Source organism: Microtus oregoni, unplaced genomic scaffold, assembly GCF_018167655.1.
Source record: "Microtus oregoni isolate MIOR12 unplaced genomic scaffold, Mior012 000053F_ref0000044, whole genome shotgun sequence".
NCBI classification, from domain to species: domain Eukaryota; kingdom Metazoa; phylum Chordata; class Mammalia; order Rodentia; family Cricetidae; genus Microtus; species Microtus oregoni.
Window position 1 is genome coordinate 4,229,559 of NW_024543829.1, and position 14,219 is coordinate 4,243,777.

At 40.6% G+C, this 14,219-nt stretch overlaps 1 protein-coding gene across 5 annotated transcripts in view; it reads left to right on the forward strand.

Annotated features, from left to right (window-relative positions):
• Window positions 1–14,219, forward strand: part of Sybu (syntabulin) — a 104,545-nt gene that overhangs the window by 56,605 nt on the left and 33,721 nt on the right. For all 5 annotated transcript variants that reach the window (XM_041637580.1, XM_041637579.1, XM_041637576.1 and 2 more), the window contains one exon: window positions 3,486–3,683. In XM_041637580.1, the coding sequence (XP_041493514.1) occupies window positions 3,486–3,683 (198 nt within the window). The remainder of the gene's footprint in view (window positions 1–3,485; window positions 3,684–14,219) is intronic.

A 14,219-nucleotide genomic window follows, 5' to 3' on the forward strand; every position in this document is an offset into this window, starting at 1 on the left:
ATCTGTCACGATTTCTCCCATTTCCTGACTAGAAATAGTTCCCTCGTTTCTATTATTTAGAATTGTTTGCAATTAATGATTCTTCGTACTAATATAGCCAGTAAATGTTACAATTATAAATACCATGATTGTCAGTCTGTAGATTCAGTAGCAGTGAGAAACAGAAAGCTCAGTCTCTTTTAATAAGTACAATGAATTCAATGGACACATCTATTTTTTAAAAAGATTTATTTTTATTTTATGTGCATGAATGTTTTGCTTACATGTATATATATATATGTACCACATGGATGTCTGGCACCCAAAGATATCAGAAGAGGAGAAGAGATTACATTAGATGTATATAGACAATTGTGAACTGCCATGTGGGTGCTAGGAATAGAGCCTGGGTCCTCTACAAGAGCAGCGAGCGTTCTTAACTGCTGAACCACCTCTCTATCCCCCAGTAACTATGCCTTTGTAGTATGTACTGGATCTTAATGTCAGTTCACAATTGTGGGATTGAACATGACCTTCCAAAAAGCGGCAGTTTGACTTTGCCATCCTTAGAAGATCATTTTAAATGACAAATAAGAATATTTTGCACAGAATTTGAAAGTGAGTATTATCTTCACCTAAACAGGTAAGAGCAGAGAACAGCCCCAGAAGGACTTGTTGAAAGGATAATTACTTTTTCAGCACAGCACAGAGGAAATCCCTTGGGGACCATGGGTTACCAGGTGATTCTTTGGCACATAAAGTTCTGAGTCTGCGCTGGGCCCTTCCTTGCATGACATATTGTCTCCTGTACCATAGCAAAAATAATAGGCCTGCTCTTTCACAGTTGCCTTCTTCCTTTGTTAGCGCTGGTTCCACTAGACAAATCAGGCAGACAGCACAGGCCACTGTGAGCACCTAATGGTGTTGTTGTTGTTGTTGTCTGTGCATTTACTCAAACTTCTCAGATGAGACAAAATGTGCAAAAGGCGTAACGTACACAAATTCCCTTTGGCTCCTTTGTAAGTTGCATTAGGATGCAGACTGGGCACAAGAACAGTGAGTCTTTTTGGTGCTAGAATTTTATACATATTTGTTAAGAAAATCCATGTCTCCTATTGCTATTGTTTCCCCAACCTTGGCAGATAGAGGGAAAAATGCTTTAAGAGATACCCAGAGTTCAAGATTGATTTATATGTTCCTCCTCTCATTCCCATCTCCTGGAGATGTGGGCTACAAATACTGATGACAGCTGATCATGGACTCCAGCTACCGCCTCTCCCACAGTGCCTCCAGTTTCTCATCCTAAATTTTATCTGGAGCATCACACTTAATCCCCGCTGCTTGTGAAGTCACAGCACTGAAAAAGATGCTTTGTGTGTCCTTTACCTTTTAGCTCCAGAGAGAAGTAATAGAACCAATCACAAGATGTTTGATTCCTATTTATTTAAACACGGTTTTGAAAGCTTTTCTCAACACTGTTTTTCCCACTAGAAATTACTTAATTCTATCCCTTTGATTCTGGGCACTTCCAAGAAGAAAAGACATTCTAAAGCATAGATTTTTTTTTTTATTTATTTGGACCCAGTATCTTTCAAAAGAAATCATGGATGGGTCTGAATCACAAGAAAACCATTGTAAAAGGCAGTAGATAATTTTGAGTGTTCTAATAACATTTGTTTTGAGTTTTTCTGCTTTGGAACAGGAATCAAGGAAAAGTTTCTCTGGGGCAATGTGCAGATGTATTAATTGCTGGAGTCTGGCCCAGTAAGGATAATTTGCACCCCGAGAGAGGAACGCTGTTTTTTTGCTGTTGTTGTTTTTTGTTTTTTTGTTTTGTTTTGTTTTGTTTTTTTGCACTGAAACAGGGGCATGCAAATGGGGGGGGGGTCGTGAATAACACATGATGAAATGGCTGAACAGTGGCAGCCCAGAGAGGGGCTCACCTTTCGTCAGAACCTGAAGCCCCTGGTGACTCTGGAAGGATCTAGCACGTCTTCAGGCACAGTGCGTGACAACCACGCACTTCTAGAAATGGATCCCTAAGGTACCATGAACAGTAACGTCTCTAAAATTTTTTTTTTTAAAAAAAAAAAAAGGAGCAAGAAAAATGCATTGCCTTGAAGTGCCAAGTTCGTTTTGTTCCAGGAACTGGGAGATTTCATAATAAAAAATGAAGTAGAAGCCAGAAATGAAGCAATGGCAATTCCTTCTTAGACAAAGTCCAGGCATAATTCATGCAATCCATGTATCCTACCCAGCCCACGTTTTTATCCTGCTGTTATTTCAGCTGGAGGCCCAAGATAGCCTATGGTCAATGAAAAGTGACTCTAGCTACTCTGATGTTCATAAAATACAACAATTCTAAGATTGTTAGTGGTATGTAACTTTCTTACAATCTTTTGTTTAATTTGGAGAGTAATTCTGATATCAAAATAACTTCATTTAGTAAAGTGTTGAGTAATGAAAATGAAAAAAATTACTATTTTACGGAGTATATAAACTTTAAAGTAACATTAATTTGGTTCTAAATTTTCATGCAATTCTCATTAAAGCTTAAAAGTATGAATCAGTCATCCTAGATGACTAGATACTTTAGTATATATGAAAAACATTCATAAGAGACAGCAATGTGAGTTTCCTGTTTGCCTACTTGGCACCTGCACTGACAACCTCAGGACGTACACATGGGCCTAACATAATGAACCTGGTTATGTTTAGTATTTGGTTTTCCATCTTACTGCAGGTAAGGATAGATCTGATTGGCCTACTTTTGGTTAGATACATGTGTCTAAAATAGGACCCCTTCTTTCTATTTCTTTGAACTTTTAAAACCAGAGCCTCCCCAAGAACTTTATTAACCAGAGGATGGGCCATGCGATCAAAGGCTCAGGTAATTTCAGTAATATTCAAATAATTTTATTTCCCTAACAAAAACAACTCTGAAAGATGCCTGCTAATTATTGTGAGCTTTTCTTGTGATTTTATATTACTCACTCTTCTCAAACACCTGTGGGCAACAAACATGGTGGCACACACCTTCAGTCCCAGTGCCTGGAGGCAGAGGGAGATGGATTTCTAAATTCCAAGCCAGTCAGGGTCTCGCTATGTGACCCTGACTGAAGAGCAAAACAAAAGAGCAAAAGCAAACAAAACACAAAACTATAATCTGTAGACAGATATGAACCCAAATCCTAACATGGAGAACATTCGAGGAGGCATATGCTTTGATTTTAAGAACAACTGCATGTCACAGAAGTCTTCAAGATGAAAAGACCCATGAGATATATATCTTCACAGTGTTCCCTTAAAACGGTGTTTTCTCTGCCAGTGTGAGTAGCCAAAATATGAAAAGAAAAAAAACAAAAAACAAAAGAAGGGTCCTAATAGGAGAAGCCATGCCCAGTTTACTTGTGTTTCGTAAGCAACTCGTGCATGAGCGTATGTGTGCCTGGTACACTGCATGACTACCTCCCTGTGACGTGGCTCAATGCTTTTTGTGTTCATAGATGACACAGGTTGTCCCAGCAGCCAGTCGGTATCGCCTGTGAAGACTCCCTCAGACACGGGGCACAGTCCCATTGGCTTTTGCCCCGGAAGTGATGAAGACTTTACCAGAAAGAAATGCAGGATTGGAACAGTTGCTGAGGGAAGTGTCCAGGCAGCTCGTTATAAGAAGGAATCAAAGGGAGGCGTCATAAAGCCAGGTAAGTGCCCTTACTATTCATAGTTTTAAAAATTATTTCTTGATTTTTGGAGATTTTAATATAATTATATCATCTCCCCCTTTCCTTTCCATGCCCCAAACTCTCCCATATACTCCTCATTGCTCTTTTGCAAATCCATGGCTTCTTTTTTATTAATTGTCATTACATGCATTATGTATCTATGTATATATATATTTCTATATACAATCTGCTCAATCTCTATAATATTATTTGTATGTATGTTTTTGGGGATGAACATTTGTATTGGATAACAATTGTTGTGCTTTTCCTTAAGGGAGATATAGTGCAGAAAGAGAGATTTCAATTGGAAACCTGCCTATGAAGTCAGAAAGGACGCTAGGATACCCAGGAAGGACCCAGAAACATTTTTTAAAGGAGGTACCATATAGGGTATTCAGTGCAGTAGTTGCTAGTAATTAGGTTTAGTGGTATATCTGCCCATCATAGACATATTTTTGGCTTGTTTGTGTTTAAGAAAACAAGTTGGAAATGTATAAGCTGAATGGCTCAACAGACATTTAAACTCTATAATCATTTATTTCTAACCTGTATTATGAATGAATTATAAAATAAGAAATGACAATACTAATAAAGAGAGATATTTCTCTTGATGCCAATTTCGATAGCTAGACAAAATTACTAAATTAGCTAATATATTTTCTTTTAGAGACTTAAAGTTTAACATGTTTACATGTAGATGAATCTACCCCCTCAGTAATTACAGAATGTTAGATGCTGTAAGATAGCATGCAGAAAGTTATTGCAAAGATGAGGAAGTTATGTGCTTAAAAGAAAAGGTAAATTCTCAGAACCTATAATATATGAATAAATATATTGTATAGCTCAAAAATATAAACATGGTGCTAGAAAAAATATTGTGATGACGTACAACTTTTAACAACTATGGTTAACACACACACACACACACACACACACCTGTGCGCGCACACAGACACAGAGTAGACAGCTAATCTAATCATTTTAATCACTCACAGGCATGACTAGCATCTTAGGTAATTCTAGATCTCATCAGCTGAAGAACTGAGATTCACTGTTATAGAGACAGGATTCAAATATCTTAAGTCTGTCTACAGAAATGGTTACTTTTACTGTTTAACTGTTATGCAAATATCGCCACTATCTTTATCCAACATTGTTATATTACCACGAAAGAAAACCCTAATTCCTTTAGCAGCAGCTCTCAGTCCTCCTCTGCACAGTGCCTGGCATCCACTTTCTGTGTAATTGTGTCTCCTCACAATGAAACCATACATGTGACCATTAATATATGAGATTTTCCATTTAGAATAATGTGTTCAGGGCTCATCAGTGTAGCCTGTATTTTATGTATTTTATTCCTTTTAATGGCTGAATAAAATTCCATTTTGTAGAAATTCTCATTTTAAAAAGCAGTTTTAGATTTACAAGAAATAAATAAGTGAACAGTATTGAGAGTTCCCATTTTCCCTCTGGCTAATACTTGGCCCTAGCATGCTGCTGCACCCCGTTAGCTTGTCTTTGTGGACATTTAGGCTATGTCTACATCTTAACTATGAATAATGCTGCCATGAATTTCTGTATATATGTGTTGCGGGAGGTCCTCCCACTCCTCCAGCCTATCAAAGCTGAGGTACCAGCCCACTGGGGCGTGGTTTCTCTCCCTTTAAAAAAGCGGCCACTTCCCTCTCCTCTCTCTCTTCACTTCCTGCTCCGCTGGCTACTAGACTCCTTTCCTGGTTGCGTAGAGGGCTGTTGCCTGGGACAGTGATCTGTAAGTTTTTTCCCCTTTAAATAAATACCACCCTAATAATCATAACCCCGAATTGGTGTGGCATTGTTTGTGACTTACGCCTTCATATATGCTTCTGTGTGAACAAGTTTTCAGTTCTTTCAGATATATAGTTAAGAATAAAACTGGTAGATCATGTGGTAACTCCATGCTATCCTTTTAATGAATGACCAGATTTGTGTCCACCATGGCTGAACTATTTGGCATTCCTGCCAGCAGAGTATGAAGGTTCTAGCAACATTGGTTATAGATGTATTTAAAAACAATAGTTTTTGTTTTGGCCATGTGTCATTACAACAGAATACCCAAGATGGGTTATGTATTCCTAATGATTTGGGAGGCTAAGGAGTTCAAAGTAGAGAATTTTCATCTTGCTTGGGGCGTCTGACTTGGTCACATTATGACAGAGGACAGCACACGCAGAAGGTGGGTAGTATATCATCCCAGGTCTCTCTCACCTCTTTCTTATAGCCCAGCATGGGATTATTTATGTACCTACAGTCCATAAAAAAATGGTCATGTGCACAAAGTATCTGGTACTGTTTCAGCATCTTCATGGGTCTGGTTTATTAAGATGTATGAATCCTCATTTACTGACCTGATATAGTGACTCTGGAGACAAAACTTTTGTTGACTGCTTTTGATTTCATTGTCCATAGGCACAAATGCCCCCTAAGCAATCTTTTCTTGAACTTCATACTTGTGTTAAAGGAATCCTTAAATATTTGGAGTCAACAAAAATTTCAATTAAGTCCCTGTTGCTTTTGAATGGAACCCAGTTCTGTGCAATAAATGCCTTGTATGAGAAAAATCTGCAGGCTGACCTGCAGAGTCTCTGAACTCTTGACTGAGTGAACCTGTCCATCTCATGAATAGAAAAATCTGCAGGCTGACCTACAGAGTCTCTGAACTCTTGGCTGAGTGAACCTGTCCATCTCATGAATAGAAAGGGAGGAAATGCAGGAAGCAAGACCCTTGGATGACTCTTACAGTTTACAACATGCAGAGATAGTTTGTTAAGGCACCTGAAAGTCCTGCTCTCAGGTTAAAACCATCTGCTTCTCTGTGGCCCCACCAGACACTTCACCAAAGCTGATCTTCAGTCCTAGGTGCATGTTCTACTTTCAGAAAAAAAGGCAATTCATTAAAAACAATGTCAGTTTATTAAAATAGCAAGCAATTAGTGCCATTACGTGGGGGCTCAGGGACTCTTTAAGATTAAGTAACCAAAGCCCATCTAATTTTAGGTCCATTGCTCTAGATTTGGGAACACTGCTGTCCCTACGGCAGAAAACAGTCATTGAAATGTCAGTGACATACAGAACGAATAATGGCTGCTGGGCCTTGTCGGGTAGACCAAGCAGAGAAACATGCCAAGGGATGCAGGAAGGGCTTGGAAAGGTGAATAGCAAGCAAGCAAATCTGTTCTCTGCCAACAGAGTCCTGAGGTGCTCTCAGCAGGAAAACCCTTCCTGCCAGGCAGAAACTCCTCCTGGAAATTTCTGGGAGGCCATCTGTTATGCTGGCTTCTGCTGCTTACTAACTACACCAATTTAATTAAAGATTGTACCAAAGAGCGAAAGCAAAGCATTCCTATAGTGTGACTGGATGGTGGCTCTGGCTTCCGGCTTCTATTTTATTCCCATTTTGGCAAAACATTGCAGGATGCATCTGTGTTTGCCATGAGCTGCATATTCAGTGGGGACTTCGGTGAGAAAGGGACTGTGTTCCTTACACACTGAGTTCAGTGTGAGGGGAGCATGGAAGCAATGGGCAAGTGTGACCCCATTTTGAGGGAGTCTGTAATTCAAGGCAGAGCACGGTATGATAAATCTGGGTGATAACACAGATCAAAAGGAAAGGAATGGAAGCCTTCCTCCCTGGTGGCTTTCTGAGGAATCAGGTGATTGCAACTCTACACACACACACACACACACACACACACACACACAATCTCCTGTCTACTCTCAGGATTTAAAACTGTTTTACCCAGAAGTTAAAGCCCTAGCTGGCTTGCTGCTATTCCAGAGCTGCTTGTAGCTGCTGGTTCATTACTTAAAGACTATCTTAACTCAGGAAAGAAACAATCCACCGTCATTATTTTACAATTGAGGTGCTAAAACATTTGTCCACAGACTGGCTAGAAAGGTGTGAGGGTGGACACAATGACACAGCTTAACAAATAGGAATAGAGAGAGGAAAAACCACTAGAGGCAGCTGAAGGGGTAAGGAGCGAGTGATTAGGGCCACAGTCTCGGGAAACAAATCTACCCAGAAGCTGAGATGCTGAAGTCTACGTTTGAAAGATGCCACTGTATCTCCTTAGCCTGTCATCAGATACCATCACCAGGTATTGAAATTAGAGACCTGGCTGGCTGAACTATCATAACCCCAAAACAATGGCCTGGGTTTGGTTACCTCTAGAAAAACAAAACAAAACAAACAACAAAAAAAAGGTTTCCTGTATCCAAGAGGCATTTGCTAGAAAACCCAGAAGGTACCAACTAGGTTAGGGATGCGTGAGCCCCGTTCCCTTAAGAAATCCCTTGGCACAGTTCAACCCAGGTATGGTTCCTTGTTGTTCCTACTTCCCTACTTCAGGGTTCTGTGAGCTGAAATAACAGCTCGGCCCCTTACCTGAATCCACTCGGATAAACCTCAGCTGACAGAGAGAGCAGCAGCGAATTGAGGAGCTGGCGTGCCAGGCGCAGGTCTTCTTGTGAATCGCTTTCACTACGTTGCCCGGGTGCACCTTGCACTGACAGCTTTTCATTTGCTTTAGCCTCCCAAGTACTGAGATCCAAGCATTAGCCACTGCATGCGGTGTATAACTGCTGCCTTTTATTTTTAATAGATTTTTTTCTTATACAGTATACTATGATTATAGTTCCCTCCCCCAGCTCCTCCCAGCTCCTCCCCACCTCCCCTTCCAGCCAAAATCTGCACCTTTTCTTTCTCCTTTCATTAGAAAGCAAACAGGCATCTAGAAAATCCTACCCCCCAAAAAATGTAAAATTAAAACAAACTGTAATGGTACAAAATGAAGAAGAAAAACAGTCAAGGAAGATGCACAAGAAACAAGTAGAGAGGCTGAGATAGACGCATCTGTGCAGACAGAATCCCATAAAAACACAAAACCACCTGGAAACCAAAATATGCACACAAAAGACCTGCAAGACCAAGCCAACGAACAGTAACCACCCCTGAAAGCACTATGAAATAGAGCACCTCCCCAAATGCCATTGAGTTCATGTTGTGTGGGCCATCCGATACCGGACGTGGGGGCCTGCCCTTAAGAATAGTTTGCATACCCAGTGAGGCTCTGGTAGAGAAAACTAATCTTTCCTTTGTGAGCAGTTTTCAGTTGGAGACAACTTCTAGGTTAGTGATGGAGGCATGTGTCTAGGCCCCCTCTCGGTGCTAGGAAGTCATCTGGCTCAGACCTGTGTATGTCCTATGCGTGCCGCCGCAGTCCCTCTGAGTTTAGGTGTGCTTTGGTCCAAATATGTTTAGAACTGTTCATTTCCTATATGTCCTGCATCCCTTCTGGCTCGGACAGGAGGGATTTGATGAAGACACCCCATTTAGGACTGAGTCTCTCATTCTCTGCACATTGTCCGATTAAAAGTCTCTGTGTTTGTTCCCATCCACTGCAGACAGAAGCTTTTCTGATGATGGTTGAGCAAGAAAATGACCAATGTGTATAGAGAATGTCTTTAAGAGTCAACTTATTGTTATGTTCCCTTAGCAGAATAGGTGGATTTAACTTTCTCCTGGATTCCTGGCCTATCTAGTCTTAGGGTCTTGGCACCCCAAGCAGTGTCAAGGATGGGTTCCATCTCATGGAGTGTGTCTTATATTCAATCAAATATTGGTTGGTTGCCTCCATAAGCTTTGTGCCACTATTGCACCAGCATATTTTGCAGGCACATCACCAATGTGTATTGAAAGGTTTAGAGCCGGGCTGCTGTTCACCTTTCTCCTTTGGTAGTCTGAAGACCTTCCAGTGCCATGAACTTAGTATGAGTGAAGGCTCTAGGGAGACACAAGCCTGACTTTCTACATTCTGTGACATGGAGTTCATTTTTTCACATCTTGTCAGTCACAAGAAAAAAGACTCCAGGGCTGGAGAGATGACTCAGCGGTTAAGAGCATTGCCTGCTCTTCCAAAGGTCCTGAGTTCAATTCCCAGCACCACATGGTGGCTCAAAACCACCTGTAATAAGGTCTGGTGCTCTCTTCTGGCCTGCAGACATACACAGACAGAATATTGTGTACATAATAAATAAATAAATAAATATTTTTTAAAAAAAGACTCCAGCAGCAGAGTGCAGCCTCAAGAATAGACTACAGACTGTTTCTGAAATGGGAGTCGATGGGAATATTTGAAAGGATATTAAATGGGAGTATTTAAGAGGAAATATTAGATTTATTCTGGGGCTTGGATAGCTTTCTGAAATACGGCTGATTATCAGTAAAGCCAGAAGTAAGAAAAGCTGAGACTTTTACTCAGTACAGGTTGTCCTTGGCAAACTTCCAAACTAGTAACTCATTCCATTCTAACATCAGTATGTAAATAAAACAAAACAAACAAAAAACACTTGTCATTATCCTACATTTTCAATTAAGGACACTAAAATACAAAGATGTTTTGTTTTTTTTTTTGTTTTGTTTTGTTTTGTTTTTCGAGACAGGGTTTCTCTGCAGCTTTGGAGCCTGTCCTGGCACTAACTCTTGTAGACCAGGCTGGTCTCGAACTCACAGAGATCCGCCTGACTCTGCCTCCCGAGTGCTGGGATTAAAGGCGTGCGCCACCAACGCCCGGCACAAAGATGTTTTGTAACTCACTATAGGAATAGATCTTAGGGGGGCACCTATGCTCCTTACTTTTAAACAGCACAGAAGTTCTAAGGTCTGCCTCCAAAACTAAAATTTTAAATAAAGTTGAGCAGTGTGACAATTAAGATAGATGTAGTGGTATAAGATAGGAATGTTGTTTTTGTTTTGTTTTGGTTTTTTGTTTTACTATTTTTAAATCCTAAGAAATTCTTATTTTACATTACCTGATATAGTCAAGGGTAGATGGTGCTGATTGTGGCTGATAACATCAGCAACATCAGTTACACTCAGAAGGTTGAACATAAGCTTTCTTGAGGCAACCAGTAAAATAAACCATGAAGACAGAATATAATCATCAAAGGGATATTGAGGTACTATGTTATTTCCACTGAATCGTGAGGGAGGCCACTGTTTACAAAATTTGTTGCTTTAAATGAACACACATACATATGCATATGCGTGTGTGTGTGTATAAATTATATATAGAGAGAGACAGACAGACAGACAGAGAATATGAATATGAAAATAGTTGGTGATGGAATTCAGAGTCTTCCATTTGAGAGATGTCCTGGTTAGTTTATACTGCCAACTTAGCATGACCTAATGTCACCTGGGAAGAGGGAATCTCCATGAAAGAATTGCGTGGATGAGATTGGCCTTTGTCAATGTCTGTGAGAGATGGTCTTGATTCATGACTTACGGTATGGGAAAGTAGACACAGCTCACTGTGGGCAATTCCATCCTTAGGCTGGTGGGCCTGGGATAGATAAGAAAGTTAGTTCAGCATGAGCCAGAGCACAAGCCAGTAAACAATACTCCTCCATGGTTCCTCCTCCAGGTCTGTGCTCTGACTTTTCTGGATGATAGACACTACCTAGAATTAGAAGCACAGCAAACCTTTCCCTGCAGTAAGTTCCTTTTAGGTCAAGTGAAGAAAGAAAGAAAGAAAGAAAGAAAGAAAGAAAGAAAGAAAGAGAGGAAAGAGAGGGAGAGGGGGGACAGAGGGAAGGAGGAAGGGACGGAGGGACGAAGGGAGGGAAGGAAGGACGAAAGAAAGAAGGAAGGAAGGAAGGAAGGAAGGAAGGAAGGAAGGAAGGAAGGGCTGGCTCAATAGACGGGAGCTCTACCTCATTTCTTAGATTCTTGAGTGAAGATCATTACTTTGTCAAGAGAGCATTGAAGTTATTGTAAAATGGGACTCTGAAGTTCTCATGCTGAGAGAAAATGTACACAGAATACAGCAGATAATGCTTTGTGGGGGATGATTTCCTAGACTACCCCAGCAGGACCCAAACAGCAGCATCAAGCACGAACATAATGAGCACACTTAAGTGTTTATCTCTATGGCTGGTTTACATATTTACTCTTATGTCTTTCCCCCATCTGTGCCCTTGATGACATACTCAATCAAAATAATGGTGCCAAATGGCCCTTAATGGGCTTCCCCTAAGAATTAGTAAATCATAATTCTTTTCTCAAAGGCAACTACTGTCGAAACCCCAGTCTCCCAGGATTTACTGCATGGCTGGTCTTCTCAGCCACTGAGTTGGGGGTCTGCCAGATGCTCACTAGTTACTCTAATGTCTGAGGAAGCCACCCGCGTTTCTCATAGGTGCAAGACTCCACCCGCCATTGAGCATACTCATTGGTTCTCAGCATGACAGACATACACCCAGAAATGCAAAATGTTACAACCCAAGAGCTATAAATCATGCAGATGTATGCTTTGCATTGGGTTTTGTATTTCCTTCACGTGAGAGAAACACTCATTGACGATTACTTGCAAAGGAGTGGGCATTCCTTAGGAGGTCTTGTAATTGATTGGAGTCAATCTCACAGCCTGAGGGAACAAGAGAGGAGGACCGTGTATTAGTCAGGGTTCTCCAAATGAATGCTCTGATAGAATAAGCTAACTAATTTATATATACATATGTACATTGAGGGGATTTATTAGAGTGGCTTGCTAGCCCAACAATGACTTTCTTCTGAGGGAAAGGTCAAAGATCCAGCAGTTCTTTGCCCCGCAAGGCTCGCTATCTCAGCAGTCCCTGTCTGGTGCTGGAGACCCAGGGAAGTCCTAGAGCGTTGCCAGTCTTCCATCTATGTTAGAACCCAAAGGAAATAGCTTCTAACACCGGTAAAGGAAAGGCTCAGGATGGATGAGCTTGCCAGTGAGAGTGAAGGCAGGCACACAAGAAGCAAAGGCTTCCTTCCTTCTTTAGAGTTCTTTTATGTCACCTGGTGGCCCACATGTAGGATGGATCTGACCAAAACTTTTATCTGGATGTAGTATAGGTGTCTCCCACCTCAAAGAACCCAAGAAACATCCCTCGCAGGTGTGTCCAGCTACTTGCTGTTTAGTTAAATATAAATGTAGTTAAGTTGACAACCAAGACTAGCCACCACAGGTCAAATGACCTAAAATCCAGAGAGAAGAAGTTGGGAGGCTCCATTTGAAACAGCTGTAGACATGGATAGGGCATCCATGACACAAGTCTATTGCCTTCTTCACAAGTGCATTTGTAGTATAACATCTGGCTGTGTTTGTACAGTGGTTTGCAAAACTATGTGTACTCAACAGCCTAGTCTGTTTCCTTAGGTAATTCAAGTAGTAAAATTCTTCTGTCATGTGACCTGGATCTGCAAACTAGCAAAGTGCATTAGTAAATAAGCTACAAGGCCCCAAGCAGGGGTTAGTTTCTGAGACATGGCTACAATGCACTTGACAGAATATTTGTAGTATTGCATTAAGGTGATCATTCTACATCAAAGTTAAAAGGGAGGGAACCCACCGTTCATCCTGTGATGGAGAGGTTTCTGCTAATCCAAGGTTTGTCTTCTGGCTCTACATTCATTAGTTTATTCATTCATCCAGTACCTAGTAAGAAGTATTTTCAATGTACTGAAAGTGTGATCATTCATGAGTAGAGCAGGGGAAAACTGAGTGTGGAGTCTGTTTTCATGTCATCAACCTTAAATGTGGGAATGTGGGGTTAAGCATAAAGCAAGGAAGTGGTACCAGGAAAGGTGGAGGGATGTCTTGAGATGAAGAACTTGGTCTGTTCCTTCCAACTTAGGAGTGGCACAGGGAGCTGACAGAGTGAGTGACAGAGGGGAAGAGAGTAGCAGATGCGGTCTGTGTTGTCAGAGTAACAGGAGGCCATTTCTGGGCTTGAAGAGAAGAGATGTGGTTTGATTTATGTGTTTGAGACTCCTCATGTCACTCATTGAGTCTCAGTTGTCCATGAGTGAACCTGAACAGGATATAAAGTTAGATGGCTGAGCCTAGAATTGGGATGAACAAGTATAGCTTCTATCATTTAGCACGAGGCTCCCATTTTTTTGACAGCATTTGCTTTATTTGCCATCTCCAGTGATATCAGATATATGAAGTCATAAATGACAAGTAACTTTGAATTTATTGTTTTAATTAGAAGTATTGATAATGTATTAGTTATTTATGTATAGCATATTATATGTAATTTTTAATCAGGGTTCCATGATGTACCCTTGGCTGACTCAGAAACTTTGTATGTAGACTTGCTAGTCTTGACCTCACAGAGATCTGCCTGCTTCTGCCTCACAGGTGCTGGGACTGCAAGTGTGTCCCACCATGCCCATTTCTATTTTATATAAAAGTTTTACTCAGTGTCTTTCATCTCTTGAGCCACTTTTTAATTCATCTAAGTTTTTCAGATCAAATCATCTTTACTTTAAATTAATTTCTTTAAGGTAAAGCAATTTTGAATCTATGTCTTGTATGCTCATTGGTTGCTTTAATAAGCCTATATTTATTGTGAGGCTATAGGTTTTTATTAGCCCTAAATATATGAAGTAAATCTAGACTGATAGTTCTTTGTCTCTTACAGAAAAGCATGCAGGTGTTT